This window comes from Carassius auratus, chromosome 31 (genome assembly GCF_003368295.1).
Source record: "Carassius auratus strain Wakin chromosome 31, ASM336829v1, whole genome shotgun sequence".
In the NCBI taxonomy this organism is placed as follows: domain Eukaryota; kingdom Metazoa; phylum Chordata; class Actinopteri; order Cypriniformes; family Cyprinidae; genus Carassius; species Carassius auratus.
Window position 1 is genome coordinate 8,198,595 of NC_039273.1, and position 22,396 is coordinate 8,220,990.

The 22,396-nt window shown below is 35.8% G+C and overlaps 1 protein-coding gene across 15 annotated transcripts in view; it reads left to right on the forward strand.

Annotated features, from left to right (window-relative positions):
* Window positions 1–22,396, forward strand: part of LOC113050438 (calcium-dependent secretion activator 1-like) — a 69,210-nt gene that overhangs the window by 40,381 nt on the left and 6,433 nt on the right. Inside the window, exons 9-27 of one of the 15 annotated variants that reach the window (XM_026213382.1) lie at window positions 209–275; window positions 476–584; window positions 800–1,012; window positions 3,398–3,409; window positions 6,890–7,026; window positions 7,115–7,302; window positions 9,134–9,235; window positions 9,907–9,970; window positions 10,192–10,315; window positions 12,263–12,331; window positions 13,158–13,190; window positions 15,016–15,122; window positions 15,625–15,654; window positions 16,204–16,212; window positions 18,102–18,258; window positions 18,418–18,559; window positions 19,564–19,725; window positions 21,651–21,806; window positions 21,946–22,093. In XM_026213382.1, coding sequence (XP_026069167.1) covers window positions 209–275; window positions 476–584; window positions 800–1,012; window positions 3,398–3,409; window positions 6,890–7,026; window positions 7,115–7,302; window positions 9,134–9,235; window positions 9,907–9,970; window positions 10,192–10,315; window positions 12,263–12,331; window positions 13,158–13,190; window positions 15,016–15,122; window positions 15,625–15,654; window positions 16,204–16,212; window positions 18,102–18,258; window positions 18,418–18,559; window positions 19,564–19,725; window positions 21,651–21,806; window positions 21,946–22,093 — 2,029 coding nt within the window. The remainder of the gene's footprint in view (window positions 1–208; window positions 276–475; window positions 585–799; window positions 1,013–3,397; window positions 3,410–6,889; window positions 7,027–7,114; window positions 7,303–9,133; window positions 9,236–9,906; window positions 9,971–10,191; window positions 10,316–12,262; window positions 12,332–13,157; window positions 13,191–15,015; window positions 15,123–15,624; window positions 15,655–16,203; window positions 16,213–18,101; window positions 18,259–18,417; window positions 18,560–19,563; window positions 19,726–21,650; window positions 21,807–21,945; window positions 22,094–22,396) is intronic. The other 14 variants (XM_026213392.1, XM_026213383.1, XM_026213384.1 and 11 more) reach the window with 14 other exon arrangements.

The following is a 22,396-nucleotide window of genomic DNA, read 5'->3' on the forward strand; positions in this document are numbered from 1 at the left end:
TATATATTTTTTCATTATTATTTTATTAATAGAAAGTTCAAAATAACATAATTTATTTAAAATAAAAATATCTTTAGGTGTGTAACATTATAAATGTATTTACTGTCACAAATGTAATGCATCCTTGTTGAATAAAAGTATTTTTATGTATGTATGAGTTTAAATGAATGAAGTAAAATACTGAGGAAACCTGTGATTATTCATTTAGGTATTTATGGGCTGTCGGCAAAAATGTTTGGAAACGCTGGAAGAAGCGCTTCTTTGTCTTGGTCCAGGTACATTTTTATATATTTCAGCTGAGAGAGTGAAGAATATTTTGAATGTAACAAAGTTGGTTTTGGCTTCAATTTGAAATGGCTTTCGATCATCAGTGTCTTAATGAACCATATACAAGTAGTGAATATGAAACAGATATATCCTAGGGAATCTAATGGGTTACATATGGCATATTAATTTGTTTCTCTTTCTCCTATAGGTAAGTCAGTATACCTTTGCTGTGTGCAGCTATCGAGAGAAGAAGTCAGAACCACAGGAGCTGCTCCAGCTAGATGGCTATACTGTGGACTACACTGACCCACAGCCAGGTTATACTCCCACAGTCACACATTACTCTTATGTATCAGACTGTCATGAGAGCAATTCTCACTTTCTGGTTGTCAGACATTAGTGGAACATGTCCATAGTTAATGTAATAAACTGCATCTTTGGTTTTTTGTTTGTAATGCTGCAAAAACGCATCTTATCCACTACGCTGAATTTAGAAAGTTGACAAATGTTCTTTTTTTTTCTGTTTGTACAGGTCTGGATGGAGGCCGGTCTTTCTTCAATGCAGTAAAGGAGGGTGACACTGTGATCTTTGCCAGTGATGATGAGCAGGACCGCATCTTATGGGTACAGGCTATGTATCGAGCCACTGGCCAATCACACAAACCCGTCCCGCCCACCCAAGTCCAGAAACTGAATTCTAAGGGCGGAGCAGCAGCACAGATGGACGCCCCCATCTCTCAGTTCTGTAAGTAAACATACCTGCAAAGCATTTATTACATTGTCAGTTAGGACAAAAACCGCCCAAAGCTGAGATGGCGAGTAAATGAAATACATAGCAAGGGTTGTTAATATCCATCTTTTTTAAAACAGTGATGGCTTTATTATTTAGGCTATATCCCCCATACCCCACAACCTCTCACATACAGTGACAGTGTTCCCATCACAACTTGTCATTTCGGTCACAAAGTAGATAAAACAGACTAATAATGAATAAATTATTTCAGGTTGTTGTCAGGTTGAATTAGTAACTCATAATGTCATAGTAATGCTACCTTGCACTCTCAGCATACTGCGCAAGTATCATGAAAAGGTAAGATTGAGTGTGTAGAGAGGAATGTGAAATAACATGTGTTTATTTAAATGTCCATGTCTTGTTACTGCCCTTATGCACCCCTGATTAGCTTTAACATCCATAAGTAAGATTTTTCAGCTAATTTAATAACTTAAAGTGGTCAACCAATACCAGGTTCTATCTATAAAGGTATAGTTAACCCAAAAATTAACATTTTGACATCTTTTAGTCACTCTCATGTCCATATGACTTACTTTTTTCTATAGAACACATACATTTTAGTCTATTTCTTACACAAAGCATTTATATATCTTCAAAAGACTTCAGAAAACCCATTGTTCATTTGCATGCAATACAGTTTTCATATTGTGTCATTTTGTGTTCTACAGACGAAAGTAAGTTCTGGGGGTTTGAAATGACATGAGAATCATTAAATAATGACAGAATTTTGATTTTTGGGTCCCTTTAAAACTTGAATATCATTTTTTATTGAATAAAGATTCTGCTACACATGTTCTCACCAAGAATTTGAACACCTGGTAAAGTAAAAAAAAAAAAATTGTACTTCACACTAATATCAAATCACTTTGAAGCTTCTAAATAATAATAGATCCTGCTATTCAGAACCTTGTCTTTTGGTGTGCATCTACTTCAGCATCTGTCCATAGCTATGTCTTATATCACAAAATGTCTCTTAAGGGAAACACTAACACTTTTCAAATAAATCCAATTAAGTATAGAGCACGTTTTAATCACATATACAAACCCTAAAGGTAGAGGTTCTGTGTTGTTTTCCATTGATTTACTTGTGTGTGTTTGTGAATGTTTCTTGTGGTCAGATGATTCCCTCACAAGTTCAGATGCCATTCAATTTTCTCGCTATAAGACAGACCCCTTTCCCTTCTGAAACATTATTACACTGTGTAAATGTTTCAACCTCCACTTTAACGCACCCCAGGTGGTCTTGAATGGCAGAGAGTAGTGGAATATAAAACATACAACATACACACCCACGAGCAAACATCCCATTGCTGCAGATGGTTTTTGCAGATTCTGGAATGCTATGAAGGTTCTGATGACAGCTTTTTATATATTAAATAGACATGATTTACTCTGATTACAGAATGCATGTATCATATCAAATAACAAACAACGAATAAGTTAATATTATTGAATCCCTGAGTATTTTCGTTTTGGTAACACTTTACAATAGAGTTCACTTTGGAAACAGTAATTATCTTGGTCATTGTTTAGGATAATGTTGTAACAGAGTTGTTTATCGTAATTCATGTTCATTCATAATACATTACTAATATTTATTCTTACAACTGTTAAAATAGAAATAAAACATTAACCTATAGATAACTAAACTGGAAAGCATGGCTATTCCGTGTTAGCTATTTTAAACGTATAGAACTTCATTGTGAAGTGTTACCAATGTTTTTATACTTTTGAAAGCAGTTACATTTGAGGTAGCCTGAATTATTTTCATGACTTCCAGTTGTTACTTTAAATGGTAAATGGTTACTGGATTGATTCTCTATGAGCAGATTATATTATTTATTTACTTTAAACAGTACCTTCATAGAATCAGTTTAATAGCTGATACTGGCATCAAATACACATTCGACCAAATATATTCAAATATATGTCTGAAGGTAAGTGTATTTGCCAGTACAGTGTTAGTAAATGTTCTTGTGATTTAGATTGCATCAGTGTTTGGCAATTCAGTGCACCGATGAGAATCCTGTCAAAATCAGCTGCAGCAGAACACAACAAAATTTCTTTCTTTCTTTCTTTCTTTCTTTCTTTCTTTCTTTCTTTCTTTCTTTCTTTCTTTAATTCTTTTTCACCCACTAGTTCAAACTGAACTCTCATGTTGATACAGGTCGTTGTATTTTACGTTGTGTTTTTATTTAGTTCATGCTTTGCTTTTACCCTTCTTTAGTCCTGCAGCTGTAGTGGAGTCAGGGTTTTCGTGTCTGCTTTTTTCCTTCAGCCTTGTTGCTAGTCTTTATGTTATTCTGGTTTGTCCCTTCTTACCCTGCTGTCTTCTAGCTGGACTCAAGGGTAAGTGCTAACCTGTTAGCTAGCACCAGTCAGATAATCCTAAAACCATTATCTGACCAATGCAACGTGCTCTCTTGATTTTTTTTCTCTCTCGTTCCTTTTCTCCTCCTTTCAAATCTCACTCCTCATGCCTTAGCCCTAAGTAGATAATTAAATTTTTCCGTTGAACTTTTTTGATGATGGTTAAAACTACAAACTTTCATTATTCCAGTTTAGGTTGCATGTTAATTAGTGCGTATGTACTTATCATTTAGCTAAGGTAGTATGGTTTATGACTTATTTGCATAATTGCCTTCTCTACATAAACATCACTGGCATCACAAGACCCCTCAGAGTAAAGTAGAGGAGGGTTTGGATTGCCCTGTTGGTTACCGAATAAAAAATCTATCTGAAAATGTCACTTTTGAGATCTGTTTAGTTTATTTTGCCAACTAATTGTTACTTAATTGGCACTTTATGTTTTTAGGTTGAGTAACTAAACCAAATGTACCATTTCGACAATCAGTTCTGTCTACAATAACTGCAACAGTGAAGCATTGCTCATTTTTGACGACTTGAACTTTACTCTTGAGGGTTCTCTTGCCTTTCAACTAAATTCTTTATTTTTGAACTTGAGCTTCACAAGAGTTGGCAAATATGTAAGTGGAGTATTCTGAATGCCAATGTGAAGGAGCAGGCACTGCCATCCCTCCTCACCGAGAAATACTCCTAATTATCTTTTGTCCGGTGGAAATGGGCCTATTTGAAGTAGTCCCTAAACCCAAAGTAGAACTTAGCAAAATATACAGTAGTTCATTATTTGCACCTGTGTGTTTGCCCTTATTCTGCTTGAGTAGGTGAGCATTTTGATGTCATGTTATCCATTCAGATGCTGATGGAAAGACAAGTTCATTTTCTTCCTATTTTGATTATTCTCCATTCTTTACATAGAATGAATCAATTACTTTTGTAGCCTCTGTTGGCTCCTTGCTAAAGCCGTGTATCTGCACTAGAACGGTAATGCTAGCCTATTGGCGCGCCACTGAAGTGGCTTGCTTGTCAATGTGCTCAACAACCCTTGTGAACACACTGAAAATTTCTCCAGTATTGTCAACTTGCAAAGAGAAAAGAGAACAATATGAAATGCTAATGGGTGGGCAAGCGGAAAATGTTACCTCTTTCTTTTCCTTGCATGACATAGGGAAGCATAGTGGAGTGTCTCACTGTGTTCCTGCATGTAAAAGACCATCCATTTTAATGAAATATCATATATAACCATTAAAATAGGTTATGGTAGTAAAATAATATTAATAATGTTTCCTAGCCTATTAGCATCTTCTTATGTCCTAGCCTTATTTAAATGCAGCACAATGATTTGTGCATAAGCCGATTTTAAACTGTGTAAAATGTAAAAAAAACCCAGCATTTTAATTAAATTATGATATGTAAAAATGCAAATGAATAAGGCAAATAAATACTTAAATTTTTTTAGTTTAAAAGTAAAAGTTTACCCTGTAATTATTACGTCTTATTTCTTCCTTACAATTCCATGGTTGTATATTTTTACACTTCCTTTTAATCATCCCGAGTTGCTTAGTTATAGGGCTTCTTTGCCATTCATTTTGATGTTTGTCTTTTCTCAACCCATTCAGTTTGTCGGTTGTCTATCTTGCTCATTTCCTCACTGAGTTTTTCATTCCTACAATCCCGTGTCTTTTCCTGTGCCTCTATTTTCTTTTTGCCTTCTCTTTTTATTTTAGTCTACGTCTTTATAATTGTAGCAATGGTTTACTCAGACAAAGGATAACAGAACTTGATCAGAGTTCTTCTAAGCAGATCCAGTTAGTATTTATTTGTTTTCCACATAAGCACTGAATTAAGCAGTTTATCTTTAGACATATGTCTTTACAAGAAAGGTGTGAGATCGTTGTTGTTATCTAGACACACGCCCTAATCACTGGTGTAACACGATGCACATTATTTCTTCGCATTTTCTCTCATCACTGCACAAATTTAGATTCTAGCATTCTGTTGCTAATAATGTAATTCTTCAGGGGGCCAGTTTTATAGGAATAACTTTTCTTTTACTACTTTCTCCAACAAATAATTGTGCATAGGACATTTTTATATTTAGCTGATTTTGATTAAATTTAGCCTAGAACACTGAGCATATTGAACAGCCCATGAAATAAAAACAAATGTTTTGTGACTTTTATGTCATTTCCTTTAGCATCTGCAATATCATTCAAAAGTTTGGGGTCAGTAGGAATTATTATTATTTTTATTTTTTTGTCTTAATAATAATAATAATTTCATACAGTGTCATATTAAATTAATCAAATGTGACATTTTAAATGTTACAAAAGATTGTTTCAAATAAATACTGTTCTTTTGAATTTTCTATTTACCAAAAAAAAAAAAAACTGAAAAAAATCTATCATGGTTTCGACAACAAATATTAAGCAACTTTTTTCAACTGAGATAAATATAATTAATGCACTGTGAATTAACATGAACTAACAATGAAAGATTGTATTTTTTATCAACTGACATTAACAGAGATTAATAAATACTGCAACAAATGTATTGTTCATTGTATGTTCATGTTAGTTAATATTTTATCTGACGTTAACTCATGGAACCTTGTTGAACTGTTAAAATATTTTAAATATATTAAACTTGATAATGGTTATTTTAGATTGTTATAATATTACACTATATTTTTGTTTTTACTGTATTTTTTATTCAATAAATGCAGTTTAAGAGACTTCTTTCAAAAGATTTATTTAGCCCAAACTTTTGAATGGTAGTTTATATGCTAGTAAATGTTTTAAAAAAAAATATTTCAGTCATTTGTAGAAGAAAACGACCAAAAATATGCTCCATTTCACATATTTCTGTCTAATCAAATGTCATTTCATTGGGTATTTCAGTATTATCTTAAAGATAACTTTTGAGTACATTCAATAAAAGATGGCTAACATATCGCCCCAAATTCTTTTTTGGCATTGGTATTTTTACGAGCACACAATCCATCTTCTCTCTTGAAAAGAGTGACATTAACCAATTGCGAATGGCAGAATCTATTGTAATCATGTGAAAGAAACTACAATACAATTCAAATCATTTAGACTTGCGACCACTTGCTCAAAGCCATCGGTGGCTTTTACATTGAAAAAGCTTTTGATTGAGAGAACAGGAAGAGACCACGCGAAGATCAGCTCATGCATGCACGTCCAGACTGAATGTGAGCTGAGGGTTATCACTCAGTTCCACATTTGCTAGGTCCAATTGAACTCTGCTTGACTTTTGCTGCAAGTTGACAATGTGAAAGCTCAATGTCCTTGATTTGCCATAGAATACTCATTATAGGTGTTTATTTTATTTTTTATTTTATTTTTTGTGGTGGGAGGAGAACAAATCATTCTCCCTGCTGTTTGCTAATTTCCTCTTCCTTGAACCCACCCCTGCCCCCTTCTCCCCCATGAATGGCTGGAATAGATGCTGACAGGGCACAGAAGCACGGCATGGATGAGTTTATCTCAGCTAACCCGTGTAGCTTTAATCATGCCTCATTGTTCGAGATGGTGCAGAGGCTCACGTTGGACCACAGGCTTAATGACAACTTTGCATGTCTGGTAAGTGTTTTTGTTCTTTGGTTGAATTCAATGAAAAACAACTGTAAACATCATTTTCGAAATGTCTACCCATTTGCTGGAATTGTAGGGATGGTTTAGCCCTGGCCAGGTGTTTGTTCTGGATGAATATTGTGCTCGGAACGGGGTGAGAGGGTGCCACAGACATCTGTGTTATCTTGGCGACCTGCTGGAGAGGGCAGATAACGGGCACATGATTGACCCGACACTGCTGCACTACAGCTTCGCGTTTTGTGCCTCCCATGTTCACGGCAACAGGTACAGCCCCGCATTCGGTTACACCACATTACTGGGATGTTAGATATTGGGAAAGATACAGATCATGGAAGCAGGAACGAGGGTAGACAACAAGGGCTCTTTGCAAGTCATCAGCATATTTTTGCGTCAGTGTTTATTATATTTTCCCCTGTGAATGTTCTTTATAATTTTGCCAAATTTTGTTTGATTTGTTGTGTCTTTTGTTCTCAATAATTTTTCATTTCTTTTCCACTTTCCAAACCTCGGCGGTATTCTTTCAGCCACTACATCTTCCATTCTCCTTTTTTGTTATTTTACTTTCCAAATCTCATTGTGTTGCTCATTTATTACATGTTCCTGATAGTCAGAGGGGGTCTGAGTTTCAGGGGGCTGGCTCAAAGTCTGGAGGGAAAAAGGAGTCTAAAAATATAAGGAAATGTAAAACACAGCTGGCCCCTGAAAGCACAAGGTAAGAGGGCTTATCAAGGATATGTTCATATAACCAGCGTCTTATTCTACACTGTACAGTACACACTTCACACAAAGTGAATGGGTTAAACAGCTCAGCTTGTCTACTGCAGTAGTCTTTCACCCAAAATATATAAATATTCTTGTTCCAAAGTCAAATGACAATATATATATCCACCCTTTTCCTACACCTCATGATGCTTTGCACAGATTATAGGGGTAACTTCTGTTAAACTGTAAACAATAAGTCAAAGGTTTGCTTTATGAACACAATAATAAGCATTTTCAAAAACTGGGTACAATGAGGTAACATTGAACTACTCAGCCTTCAGTAAATGAACATTAAAAAGTGTAAAAGCATTGACAAATGACTTTCAACAGACCATGACCCCTAAAGCTTGATTATTTCCCTAGATTATTCCCACAGCAATATAAAGTAATATACTGCATGTCCGTTATGTAACATACATTGCCTTAATTAAAAATGTTCATTAACTGGAAAATTGAGTGATTATATTTTAAAGTGATTTCCATCATTTTGACAGATAACAAATATTGTATTTAGCTGCTTCAGAAACATTCCAGTAAATACTGCTTCTATGAATTAGAATTGAAAAGGGGGGATAATTATATCTTAAAGCATCTTTGTGGAAATCTGGAAAGAGACATGAGGATTTTGGAAGAAAAACAAGAGATTCTTAGTGAATTCCAGTGAATTCTCATTAGGAAAAAGCTACTATTCCTTTAAATTCAGCATAATATTGCAAAATGTCATATATTTACTTAACACAATAAGACATGTTAACAAATTAACATTAATATAAGACAAAATAAGTAGAATTGATTTTAAATTTAATTAATTCATTTAATTTATGCCTGTATGCACTTGTACAGCATGTTTAGTTTAGGTTTCTCTTCCCACTGACTTGTTGAAAGCATATTTATTATTGTGCTAAAGCTGAGTGTGCATTCAATATATTTTAATAGTTTTCCCAAGTAGAGTATTGTAACATCGATAGCTGTAAATAAAAAAATTGGGTTGGAATCAATGTCTCCCAAGAGTATCACAACAGGGTCCCATCTGCTGGGTACAAATACATTTATAGCCAGTGTATTAGATTTAAGAAAGTTGCTTCTGGTTAGATGTTCTTTCTGGACTCAGTGTGCCAGGCATGTATTTTATTGTTACAAGTGTGATATACTACAGACTGAAATGTTAATGTGGTTTGATTTGCTTTCCCTGAAAATATACAGATATTTAAAAAGCAATGATGTAGTATAATAAGTAGCTGTTGTAATAATAAATAACCCCATTCAAGACTTTCTTTGGATTTGTATCCCTCTTGTCTTGGCTCACAATTGCCATGTTTTGCATGTAAAATAGGCCTGATGGTCTTGGAACAGTAACGGTGGAGGAAAAAGAACGCTTTGAGGAAATCAAAGAGCGATTACGTGTCCTTCTGGAGAATCAGATCACAAACTTTAGGTGAGTATGTAGACGTAAGGCCTTCATTGAACATTTCACAAGCTGTATTATAGCAGGAAACATCAGCAGTTCTACTGCTTTCGTTTCAGGCCACAGATTTTATATTCATTAAAAAACAATCCAATCCAACACCTCATAAAAAATTTAAGACCACAAAAGTAGACAAAAATGTGCTTCAAAATCATATATTAAAAATAATATCACCATGGACTGCATAGGCCCATCATTTTGCAAATTATTAGGCAGAGTAAAGTAATTGACAGTTTTGTAAATGCATAAACAGCAGCGGAGAGGTGATTTATCAGCTTAATGCATGGAACAAATGCTGAGCCAAATATTGTATTATGCTGAATATGAGGAGTGCACAGCCAATATGTGCATAAACATATCAATTACAGCCTTTTCAAATCAAATTTAATTGACTGACATCAGCCATAAAAGATATGGGAAGTATTTTGTCTTTTTCTTGAAAACAGTTGCATTTTAGTTATATTGTATTATTCACATTTAGCATTGTGTTTTTTACCTTGCTGTCCATAACCCATTTTTGGGTCTCGGCCTACCAGTTGAGAACCACTGATGCACACCTTTCTGTTGTTTTCTCAACTTAACATGCAACAATATAATTGTATAAGATTTTAGCAACCACAATGTAATTTTTGTTGTTGTAGGTATTGCTTTCCGTTCGGTCGCCCTGAGGGAGCATTGAAAGCCACTCTGTCTTTGCTGGAGAGGGTAATGACAACATTGCTTATATTGATTCAGAGTAGCAGCAATAGAAGGAAAAGAGAAGCAATTGATGGTATTTTATTATATTTAGCACCGCCTGTCTATGTTTACTTGTTCTGCCATGCATCATTTCACAAAAAAAAAAAAAAAGTATGACTCATTCATACTACAGGAGGACAACAAACTTTGTCACTAGATAACAAATTTGGATTTGTGCTTTTTCACAGGTGCTTATGAAGGACATTGTGACCCCAGTCCCACAGGAGGAGGTCAAGGCTGTCATTCGTAAATGCTTAGAGCAAGCAGCTCAAATTAACTACCAGCACATCACTGACTACGCCAGAGAGGAAGGTGACTAGCATTGCCCCCTTCTTTCACAGCATTATGATTTTAAAGCACTTAACCATGCTATGGTTTTAAACAGAAGGGAAGTTTTGTACTTTAGAGAAAAAAAGTACTCTGCTTCCATTTATTTATATCAATTTAATGCATAAACTGGGGTTTATATTTGAATAATGTGTTTTGAGTAAATAATCTACTCTTCTGCTTTCAGTTTATGAAAGGAAAAGTAATTTAGGTTTGGGTAATTAAGTTTGGTTTAAATTGTTTATGTATTTTGGTGGTTTGCAGATAAATATATACATTTATATACATATATTTTAGTACACTAGACTACATTCTTGAACTGCACAGCATCTGTCTTGATTGAAATAATATACGTGTTTATTCTAAGACAATTACTGCATTTGTTTTTCTCTTTCTTTTCAAGAAAAGTTTAAATGTCTTCTTGTCCATTCTCCTTTTGTGGACTTGTGTGTAAAAATGCATTCAGTTCCACACAAAGAAGAGCTTCTTACCATTTCCTATCTGCTGCGGTAACATAGAAAACTGGACATCTTTCAGACGGTCTCCACACGTTCTCTTTTCTATTATTGTGGCTCAAACAGGATGATAAATTACAACAGGGTAGATAAATAGTTACAGAGGAGGAAAAGGAATAAGGAAAATGAGAGGGAGGATGTAGGAATGGGGACGGACCATGTGGTGAAATAAATTAAGTATGTGTGAAGGAGCGGTTGAAGGGAGGGAGAGCCCATTAAAGGAAAACAGGTTGGGAGAAAGAGCAATGAGATGAAGAGGGAAGCATCCATGAAACAATGCCAAGTTGGGCAACAAGCATGAAAGAGGATTACAAGAAAGAAAAGGATGGGCAATATGGAGAGGTGTCTGTTTGAAGAGGACTAAAAGTCATTGTGTGCTGGTTTTGAGGAGGATGTTTGTGTTTAGATGTTTGAAGATCATTTTTAAATCGTTTCGCTGAATGAATATCCTCTACTTCATCAAATCATTGGTTCTATTGCTTATTTCGAACAATGTGACAAAACAATGACACATGAGCCAAATGCTGACAATCTTTTAGAACACATTATCTGTGCCTCTCTAATCGGTCTTGGCTGATATTGACACAATATCCTTAAAAGAACAGCTCACCCAAATATGAATAGTTCATCATGTCATTCGTGTGATTTAAAATGTATATGGTTTTCTTTTCTTCACTGGAACACAAAGCAGATACTGCGCTGACTAAGCAGCCCTTTTCCATTAAACAAAATTGTCTGGCTGCTCCGAAAAGTTTTTGACAAAAACACAAGAGATGAAATTCTGCATTTTAAATGAAAGAATTGTCATTTTTGGGTGAACAATACACTGTCGTTCAAAAGTTTGAGGTTGATGTGCTTAAAAAAAAAGTTTAAGTCTCTTTCCAATAATTTATGTATTTGATTAAAATACAGAAAACAGTGATAGTGTAAAATATTATAATTTGAATTTGAATTTTCAGCAGCCATTACTCCAGTCTTCAGTGTCACATGATCCTTCAGAAATCATTTTAAGATGCTGATGCTTAAGAAACATTTCTCAATATTATTGTTGAAAACAGTGATGATTAATTTCTTTTTTTATAAAACTGATGCATTTAATGCATCCTTGCTAAATTCAAGGATTAATTTCTTTTTAAAAAAAACCCTTACTGGCCCCAAACATTTGAACAGTGGTGCACCTTTAAAAGTTTTCCACTTCCACTTTGCTCCTCATTTGTACTGTGTCCAAGTGAGAGTTTAAGGGTGATTGTGGTTTAAGGGTTTTAACCATCGAAACACATTGTATTATCCGACCTTTCCAAAAACTTTTCTTAATGAGAACTTCCCTTAACACAAGACATCCCTTCACCATATTCAACCCTTGACCCCTTTCCTCTGACCCCAAACTCTTGCATGCCGGAATCCTCCTTTTCTTTAGGAAAAAAGAGGGCAATGTATGATCATCCTGTCTACTCCTTGGCTACACAAGTGATGGATTTAACCATCCGTGAGTAACAACTCCTCACCCTCTCCTCACTCCTCACTCATTCTTTACCTCTCTTTCATCAACTCAATCCTCCATGTCACGTCCTTCTTGGAATTTTCTGTTTTGCCATTTTCACACAGATGACAGACAATGACTAGAGAATGATACGTAACGTTTCAATTCCAATCCCTTTGGGAGAGATGTTCCATCTGTTTGTAATACAACATGACTGATGCATCCGTTCAGCTTCCTCTTGTTCGTTTTTGATTGAAGCTCATGTTTGTGACTTGAATGCATTTTTACTTTGGCCGCTATTTTACTTTGTCTGAGTGTATATCGTTACTGTGGTGTGGTAGGTGGTTTCACTGGGGGGTTCCAGACACATCAACAGGTGCCTGAGCTACTGGGAGAGCAGGAGTTAGTAACACGTGTACGAGCTATGACTTATATGTTCCAAAATCACAAGTCTGTCTTGTTGGTGATTACTACAGCTGTGTTCGATTTGAAGTGCGACCGAACAATCGCTATTGTCTATTTGTTCAGCGTGTTTTTCAGTTGCTACTTTGCTATGTGTTTTTTGTTCTTGTCGTTCCAGGTAATTATCTACATGTGTATTTGTGTGCCATTGTTTTTTTTATATATTCTATATCAACTACACAATAATTCTATGGTGAGTGACTAAGAGTGAAATGACCAGGGATGCTGCACCGATTTTGGGCCAAATATGCCACCTTAAGGAATAATAATTTTTCCACCCCCAGTTCTCCCTTCTCTTTCTCCCCTATTTCTCCCTCTCCTTTTGTTGCTCTGATTCTCTTTTTCTTTCTCTCTCTCTCTTTCTCTCAAGTTGAGAAAACTCTAAAGGATCAGAAGGATCCAGGTGAAGCTATGTTTGACGTCATCTCCTGTCTGGAACATGCACATCACACATTTACAGGGACAATTTCTTTGGTCTGAAAGTCCTGTAAACACCATAACACAAGGATCCCCCTTGTGCAATTCTTCTTTTGTGAAGATAGTATTCTTCTATAAATATGTGCACAAAATTTGGGTAAAAACTGAACTTTAGATAGAAACGGAACCTATTAGCACTTAATGGTCAGACTGATGGTGTTACATCATGCAGACTTACAAGAAGCAATACTATCTTTCACAAATATTTCAGTGGAAGACTTTTCAATGTGATAAAATGTGAGGGTAGAATGATTGCAGATTTTTCTCACTAAAGTACTGGGAATAAGTTTGTAACTGAAGAATATCTAAATCTTGACATCATTAGATTTTATAAATAAGTAGTACTCAACTGGTTTTGCTGCAAATTTGCTAACTGTTTTTGTGTTACAACCCACCAGCTGAGAACCACTTCTCTAAATCTTCACCAGTTTAAAATATTTTGCTTCTTTAATTCCCAGCCCAGAACATTTTAGTCACATTGAAAATAGATAAAGTATGAAATTTGGATAATGATAATCAGAGATTATCATTAAATCCATTGTCAATGCTTTATCATGTTTTGTTGATGACATCATGGCCTTAGGAAGAATGAGTTTATATCAGATATTAATGGTTCACAGTGTAGTATATTTAAGTACAGGGCATCCAACCCCATTAATAACCCATGAATTGAACAGACCGATAAACCAATGGCATGTTTTATTCTAGTCACTAAGATTAAAGAGTCAGACGAAATGATAAATAAATCATGTCCCTCATGACCGAAGCAACATTTAATTCAATAAATTAAAGATTTTCTTTTCTCCTTTAGTGGAGACCTCAGCATTGCTGAGTTGGTCGGTATTTTATTTTATTTCTTTAGCTGTTTTCTTTTTTCTGTCTTATTCATTTCATCTTGTTTAGATAAAAGTTGGTTATATGTTAAACCAGAAACACTGTTGTGTGTCCTGATGTTCTCATTTCATCAAAGTGTTGCATATCTCTGACAGTCTGCTTTTTCTCTCATATGCTGGCCTTAGATTCTAGACAGCAGTGAGAAGTCCTACCCTTTATTATGAATTTACCTAGATACATAAAAATACTGTGTCAGTATAAATGTATTAACAGTGGGGTCCAAAAGTCTGTGTCCGCATTAAACATCTAAAATTCAAACCTGGATTTAAAATGTTAGGATTTAGGGAAAGTTATGATGTAAACACAGCATAGTAGAGATTCTGCATTTATTCTGTTTTTGTGTACATTGACAGGGAATATACTATTTAAAACATTCTCAAATCATGCTGGAGCACATGATTATGAGGTTCTACACAAAGGAGTTCATGCAAGCTGTGAAAAGAGAGATAGATACTATGAATTTTTTATTTTTTAATTTTTTTTTTTACTTCAACTATTATGCTGATTATATAGTTAGTAATGATATAAATATATATTAATTATGAAAAAAGCTATGTAGAACCACTTGTGGTCTCAGACTTTTGAAGCCCATTGTAGTTGCAAGCTTTTCAAACAATATTTTTACTTCACTGATTACATTTTAGTGTCTCTGACATCAGTTAGGCATTTTTTTCCCTTGAAGTCTTATGAGTGTCATCAACAGTGTTGTCATTTCTGCATGCACAGTTAGGTATTTATGAACTTAGCTTCTTCAAACTGCATTGTAGTGCCCATGACATCACAGATTCACAGAATAAATATAATAATCAACCACTGTAATATTAACCATCCCTCTTTTCCCCACCATTCTGCTCCAGAGAATGTAGCTAACCTAGCTACGCCTGCTAAAAAACTGGAGCATGTCATCCGCCTGGCAGAGTTAGTAATTGAGGTTCTACATCAGAACCAGGACCATCACGCAGAGGTGAGTCTGAACTCTTTCTCTCTATTTCCCTCACTTTCACTCTCTTTTTTCTTTAGTACAAAATAGGGCTGATTTAAATGGCCAGTGGCTCCTCTCTAATAATAAAAAAGGCAGCTGTGCAGTTTGCACAATGCAATTTGTATTAGCGGAAATCAGTGAAACAGCAAGAGTTCAGTCTCCCGTGAGATCCAGGTCTCTAAACCACTTTCCCTGGATCTATACTCTAAAGAAAGCCTCAGAATACAGATTGTTTCTATATTCTGAATGTTAGACAGTTTCCTTTGGAATGCCTATAACTCACTAGAACTGAAGATGCATTATGTATAGCGAGCCAAGTATGGGTTTAAGACATAATTATAATAACTGGCATGCTTCAGCATTTACTACTCCAAAAGCAAATACATAATTAGAATTATTCCGAGATGCAATTTAAAGTATTAGGTAATCCATGGTCTTCCTGAGTTTGATAGATTTACTGTATCTTTCTGAATATGCTTAACAGGCTGCGGTCACAAGTACAGGAGACCAGTCGGTACAGTATCATGTTTCTTTTTTTCTTAAGTTGTCATCACATAGTGTACCTTTTCCCTCAAGCATGTCAATTCACACAGTTAAGGGCTTTTCTGTTATGTCTGGGTGGAGTATGGCAAGACGATTCTTAAAGGACATGATATAATTAACATAAAGTGTTGGTCTCTTGGATTTCTGAGAAATTCTTAAACATCTCCCCCCTCACACACTGATCAAGATTCACAAATGAGGAAAATATTTTAGATTTGGTCCCAAGTCATCATAGAACCAACTGTATATCATACTGTTACATTTTACTTTGTATAACTTCACTGCCCAACCGTTGGTATCATACTATATAACCATAGAAGGCAATTTCAACCCAATGTATTTACAACTTTATATCATCCAGTTGAATTAAATCTCACAACTGTGACTTTTTATCCAAAGGTTTTTGGAAAATTTGTTCATAATCAATATTTTGTGCTTACTTAAACACTTTGCACATACATCACTTCATATTTCACTGATCATATTTTTCCTCACCATTCACTCCATGGTGTTGTTGCAGGGAAAAGAGGTATGTGATCAAAATTAATGCAGTGAAAAAAGCCCCTTACTGGCTTGTGCATGAGCTATGAAGGGTTCCCTTCCCCTGTAATGTCCCATTCCTCACAACGTGAGAGAATGTTTTACCGCATCCTACATGGGTTCATCTTAATTCCTCAGCATTGTGCCTGTCAAGTCTCCATTCAAACTTGTAAGGCTTGTGTCCCTGACCAGCAAGGTCAGTGCTCAATGATTCCTTTGCTTCCAGGGGAACGTTTACATTTACCCACCACCACGCTAGTTGTGTCACCCTAACTTTTCCCAGTAATATATGTTCCCTTCTACTAGTGTAATTAGACTTTACAATCCTTCAAAATGACCAATCCAATTTCATGACATAGCCCTCTTCCCAGGACCACTCTTGCTGATTTTATTTCGTGTTACATACTTTTAGCATTTAGTAAATAGTATGACAGTGTTAACACATACCCAGCACTTCCAGATAAGCAAGAAGGGCCTTGGGGAAGGATTCATGGGTTGCTTGGATTTGGTGTCTCTTATCACTCTCTAACCCCACTTTATATATGTTTGTCTGGTTAAGCTCAGCCATATGCGTTGCCCTGCTACACTAGCAAATGCTATATTTGTTGGTCCCAATATTATGACCACTGTAGCTTTTGAAGTGTTAATTATGAAGCCTGCAGGTAAGATGTGTGGTAAGTCTGGTTTTAGGGCTTGCTATCCCTTTGTAGAAGAGCGGATTTGGGGGAAATGTTTCAAGGCTCTTTGAAACTGTGGGTTTAGAGGGGTAAAAAAAAAATGACATAACATGCAACCAAAGGGAAGGATTAAGCCTCTTAAAAAGGCTGATCAATTCCCTGAATGGGTTTATCAATGGTTGGTTGTTTGAATTAGAAGAAAAGTGTTTTATGCCAAGACTGCAAGCAAGCCTGATTGATCTCAGAAACTCCTGCTCAATGCCCAACTACAGGCCCAAAATGTATGGTCACTTTAAGAGATTAAATAAAAAATATTCAGTCAAACCATATGCATTGCCAAGTAAAGATGTCTGCTGCTTGCTTGCATTTTTTGGCGTATCAGAGATGGCAGTGTTGCATGATCGCAAGACACATCCCCATCCCGAAGGGTAGGGATGCAGTGATGTGAACGGTTGAACTACATCTTCCATTTGGAGGGCAAAAGCATGCAGGGATTTCTACCTCACTTGCATGAGAACTGCACCTCCTCTGGCATCTTGACTCCACTGGGAATTGACCTGATATAAGAAAAATAACCTCTGCTCACAAATATGCAAACATTTGCAACACGAAATTTAAGGTGTATTGTCATGTTTTAGATTTGAATGACAAGCCCTCTCATTAAATGAGTTTGAATATTTCTCTTATTTGGAATAACATGTTTCCTTTAGAGGGCTTCAGAATTCTTAAGATATGCAACCTTTTACAGAAGATTCATAAATTTGTTCTTATGGTGAAATGGTTTTCATAATATTAAGACTTTGTTTTGGAAGATATTTAGTATACTTTTCTGTGTTGCAAATTTATAAATGGTTTAATGTAAGTTTTAAACTCCATAATGATAAATTGATCACATTAACCCTTGTAAACTGGTTACTTGAAAGCGTTATCTATTTAATTAACATAAGGACCTTAAATGTTGAAGCAAAATATGAATCACTCAGACCAAAACTCTAACTTCTCTTCATTTGAACTCTTACCATTCAAATGGAAAGATATTACTTTAGAAGCAGATGTACAAAGTGAATATGTGAAATGCCACATGGCAGACACTTAACCAGTTTACAATCTTTTTCTTGCCTGAGGTCGCCTAATACTCTTGTTATTTTCTAACTATCTGCTTGGTTTTTTCCATTCTTTCTTCCTTTTCTGGACTGTCAAGGCCTTTGCATGGTGGTCAGACCTGATGGTGGAGCACGCTGAGAACTTCTTGTCACTCTATGGAGTTGATATGGATGCTGCACTTGAGATCCAGTCTCCCGAGAGCTGGGACAGTTTCCCGCTCTTTCAGCTTCTAAATGATTTCCTCCGTATCGACTGTAAGCACTTCTTGCAATATTTAGTTAAGAGTTCTGAAAGTATTGTCATCTAAGCGTACTGCAAAGTACTCTCATTCTGATTAAAATAGAGATTTTAATGTAAAAGTTAGGTATGTTACTCTCAAAATTGTTATAACCTTCTATTTTCTGTTTTTACAGATCACCTGTGTAACGGAAAGTTTCACAAACACCTGCAGGACCTGTACGCCCCTCTTGTGGTGCGATATGTGGATCTTATGGAGTCATCCATCGCTCAGTCCATTCACAGGGGATTTGAGCGGGAGTCATGGGAACCTGTAAAGTAAGACACCACTTCCTCAGCGATGTGTGTGGTCACTGGGAGCCAGGGCCTTTCAGGACAAAAACATCACAAAAATCTAAATAAAATATCTAATTTCTATATGAGAAAGCAGGGATAGGCATATCCCCATCTTATGATGGATTTTGTTATCTGCAAAAATAAACAGCTAATCAAATGAAACTGTTAAGCATCCAGTTACATTTCTCAGGTAAAGTCTGAAACCAGTTTGTTTACACCATTTGAAAAAAAAAATGTAAATACTAGAGTGACCTCTGTAACCTTCCCTGATATGAGAAAGCTGCCAAACATTAGAGAAAGTTCACCAAGTCCACAATATCTGGATAGACTTCAGCCAATGTCTTGTAGGTTTCCATCCTCTTCTGTTTTTTTTTTAATTTGTGAACTAACCCTCATATTGTGCACTTTAAACTGAATGCTTTTTATGTCCTAATCAATACTGTCATGCTTGATTTTGGTTTGCATGTTGACTTTAATGATTTCATACCAGTTCCCAACGAACAGATTACAGTATTTAGATAATCTGCTATCTTTAGAAAAGATACTGCTACCCAAATATTCCCAGCCTAACAGAATACTCTTATGTCAATTAAGCTTATGCCCTTGAGAAATATATGTCAGTATGGTTTCTCTCATCTGTTTGTTGTCTGTTTATATGTGTAACACCCCACCACCATCCTCAAATCTTTTAAGCTGCTGTTTGTTCTTGCTGTGGAAAAATTCTGCTTTTACTTCCTTTTTATATAAGTCTGCTGTTGTCGATATTATTGACCACAAGTTTCTTTCTACTCAGGTCTTCTGTTTAAATGTGCTTGTAGATTCCCTCCCTCCAGTTGTTATGTCTGCTCCTTTATGTGTAAAAAATGGTCTTTTCCATTTCTCAGTTCCTCTTTTTTGTATTGTATGTCTTACATTGCTTATTTGCAGCATTCCACACTGCCACTGTTATGGAATTTTTTTGTTTCTTTTTTTGTCTGTTTCTGCAGGAGTTTAACAAGTAATCTGCCCAATGTGAATCTACCAAATGTGAACCTCCAAATTCCCAAAGTACCAAATCTTCCCGTGCCAGTAGCAGGACTATCTGTTAACCTTCCACAAATGCCTAGCTTTTCCACTCCATCCTGGATGGCTGCTATATATGACTCTGAGTGTGTATTCAATGCATTTACCTGAGATCTGATGCATTCTAAAGTCTTCTTGGCATGAAAATGTTTGGGGTTAGTTAACTTACCGGCAGTTAAGTGTTATTGCGTTGCAAGATGTTTGATAAACTTGTCAATAGTTAAAAGACTTTTAAATGATGGCTATAGCAGATTTTCCATGTTCTTTGTATTGAATATAGAATAACTACAGGGCAAGATGACTTGCCTCTGGAATCATTCTCATGTCAAGTAGCCTGCAAAGGGTTCCAGACAGGCTCATGTGATTTGTTATTTGAAATGAGAACTGAAAAGCTCTTCATTTTCCTCAATGTGCATGCCATTGAGGTTAGACTGAGGTGGTGAGATCTGGATTGCAACCCAAACCTACAGCCAAGATATTGCTTTGTATTCAAATACAATTATAATAAATCCATACAAATTAGCTACTAGATGTCCTTGAAGTTAACACACATGGAATTTTGGACTAAAACCATTAATAAAACAGCAATGATGAATTAAAACAACTATTTAAAAAACAAGTTTTGTTTTAATTTTAAAGTTAAGTTCAAAAAGTTCCTTTAGTTTTTCATTTTCTAATTTACCTGTATCCTGAGCAATGTCGTTGTAGTCAATATCTCATTACTATTTTGTATTCCTTAAGCTAGTGCTTTCTAAAAGTGCCTGCATGAATTATGCTATGACATTAGGGTTTGTTGATATTAAAAAGAACTGGTATAATCATCAGAATATCACTGGTAAGATAAATATTTTGTAGGATAGCTGAGATAAAAAAGGTTGCCTAAACATAAAGGGACACTGGTTTTTGTTTTGTGTGGAAGGTGGGTGTGGGTTGGTGTAACTCCCTGCCTGATCGTAGCGCTGTCATTGCGTTGGTAGCTGATGCTCTGAAGTAGACATTACTTCAGTGTAGCTGGCATCCAAGGCAGTAGAAACTAACACCCAAAGAGTTCAAACATCAGAGTGGGCTTCTTTTTCAACATATACACTAGAGCGACATCACAATTACAGTAGAAGATCACTGAATCATACCCATTTCAATAAGGAATTTGAAGTAAAGTTCCAATTGAACTTGAGCCTACCCAATTCCAAGATGGAGACTGTCTCCATAAGACACGATTCGCTCCTATGTTTTAACTCTTTAACCCTGGCCCTTATGACACATCTTTCTACTCAGGATGGCAGCGTCCTCAGAGTCGACTGCATGGTGTGTTTTGATCTTGGGAGCTTCTTTAGTCTCTGTGGGCATGAGTGGTGAGAGATAGCTTGATCTTTACTACATTTTTTTTCACTGGACCAACTTAAAAAAAAAAATTGTCCATAAAATGAAAGTTCATTCTATGGACAAAAGCATTCTTTAAAACATATTTTTGTGCATGTGTTCCAAGGGTAAAAAAAAGAAAGTCAGGTTTGGAGTAATATGAAGGTGAGGAAAAGATACAGAATTTGCATTTTTGTTGAATTATCCCTTTAAGAATCATATTGCATACAGAGTCGCCTTTAACATTAAACACTAACTCTAAGAAAGTCTAGGAGATAGCATTAAGAGCATTGGCTTCATGTTAAAGCACTCTTGCTTGGCATCTGTTAGTTTGCAACTGTATCTGTGCAAGCCTTCTCTCACCTTGACATTCCCAGGTCCTTCTCTTTTAAAGAAAATTGACATATGCATGAATTCAGGTCAGTCCTATAAGGGTTAATAACCATGCAAAAATGCGAGGTTATTGAAATGTTTTGTAAACACATTTGTTTTGCCATGCACTGATTGTGTGATTATATTCCCCATATTTTGGGACCTCCAGTTGGTGTATAGGTAAAATAAAGCAATCTTAAAGTCTTAGATAATCTGCATCTTCCTCGAATCCTGAACATTTTGGACTTTTTACCTCTAAAAATCTTACTATACCTGGCAGCAATGGCTCGGGAACATCAGAAGATCTGTTCTGGAAGTTGGATGCCCTACAGACCTTCATCAGGGACCTACATTGGCCGGAAGAAGAGTTTGCCAAACACTTGGATAACCGTATGAGGCTCATGTCAAGTGACATGATTGAGACCAGCGTTAAACGGTAAAAATAATATCTCTAGTACTTAACAAATTCAAAACGTTTGATGGTATACATGAAGATTTTAAAGTATGACTTTGAAGTATGAATGAAATTTCATGCAAGATGACTCATTTACTTCACATGCTTTGCTGGTCAACAGCACCAGGGGAGCGTTTGAATCTAAGCTGGCCAAAAGCAGCCGTTCCACAGATTTCCGCATCCCACTGTCCTTATGCACCATGTTCAATGTGATGGTGGACGCCAAGGACCAGTCTGCTAAACTGTGTGCCATGGAAATGGGCCAGGAGGTAATTGGCAGAACTTCTGATTGTTGTGATAGACAAACGCTTGATCTATACTGGAAATTTCACACCATTTTCAGGAATCCCAGAAACTTTATAGATTTTTTTGGATTGAATAATATGCAAATGTTTGAGAATAAAAGGAAATCATTTTTAAAGAACGTTAATCCTTTTTTTTCTTCTAGAAGTGTTTTGTAGAATATTGGAATTATAGGAAAAATAATAATGTCTCCATTAAGTACAATTTCATGTTTGGTCAACCTCAGTAGTTATATTTATTTTACAAGGCTGCATATTTTAATGTGTAAA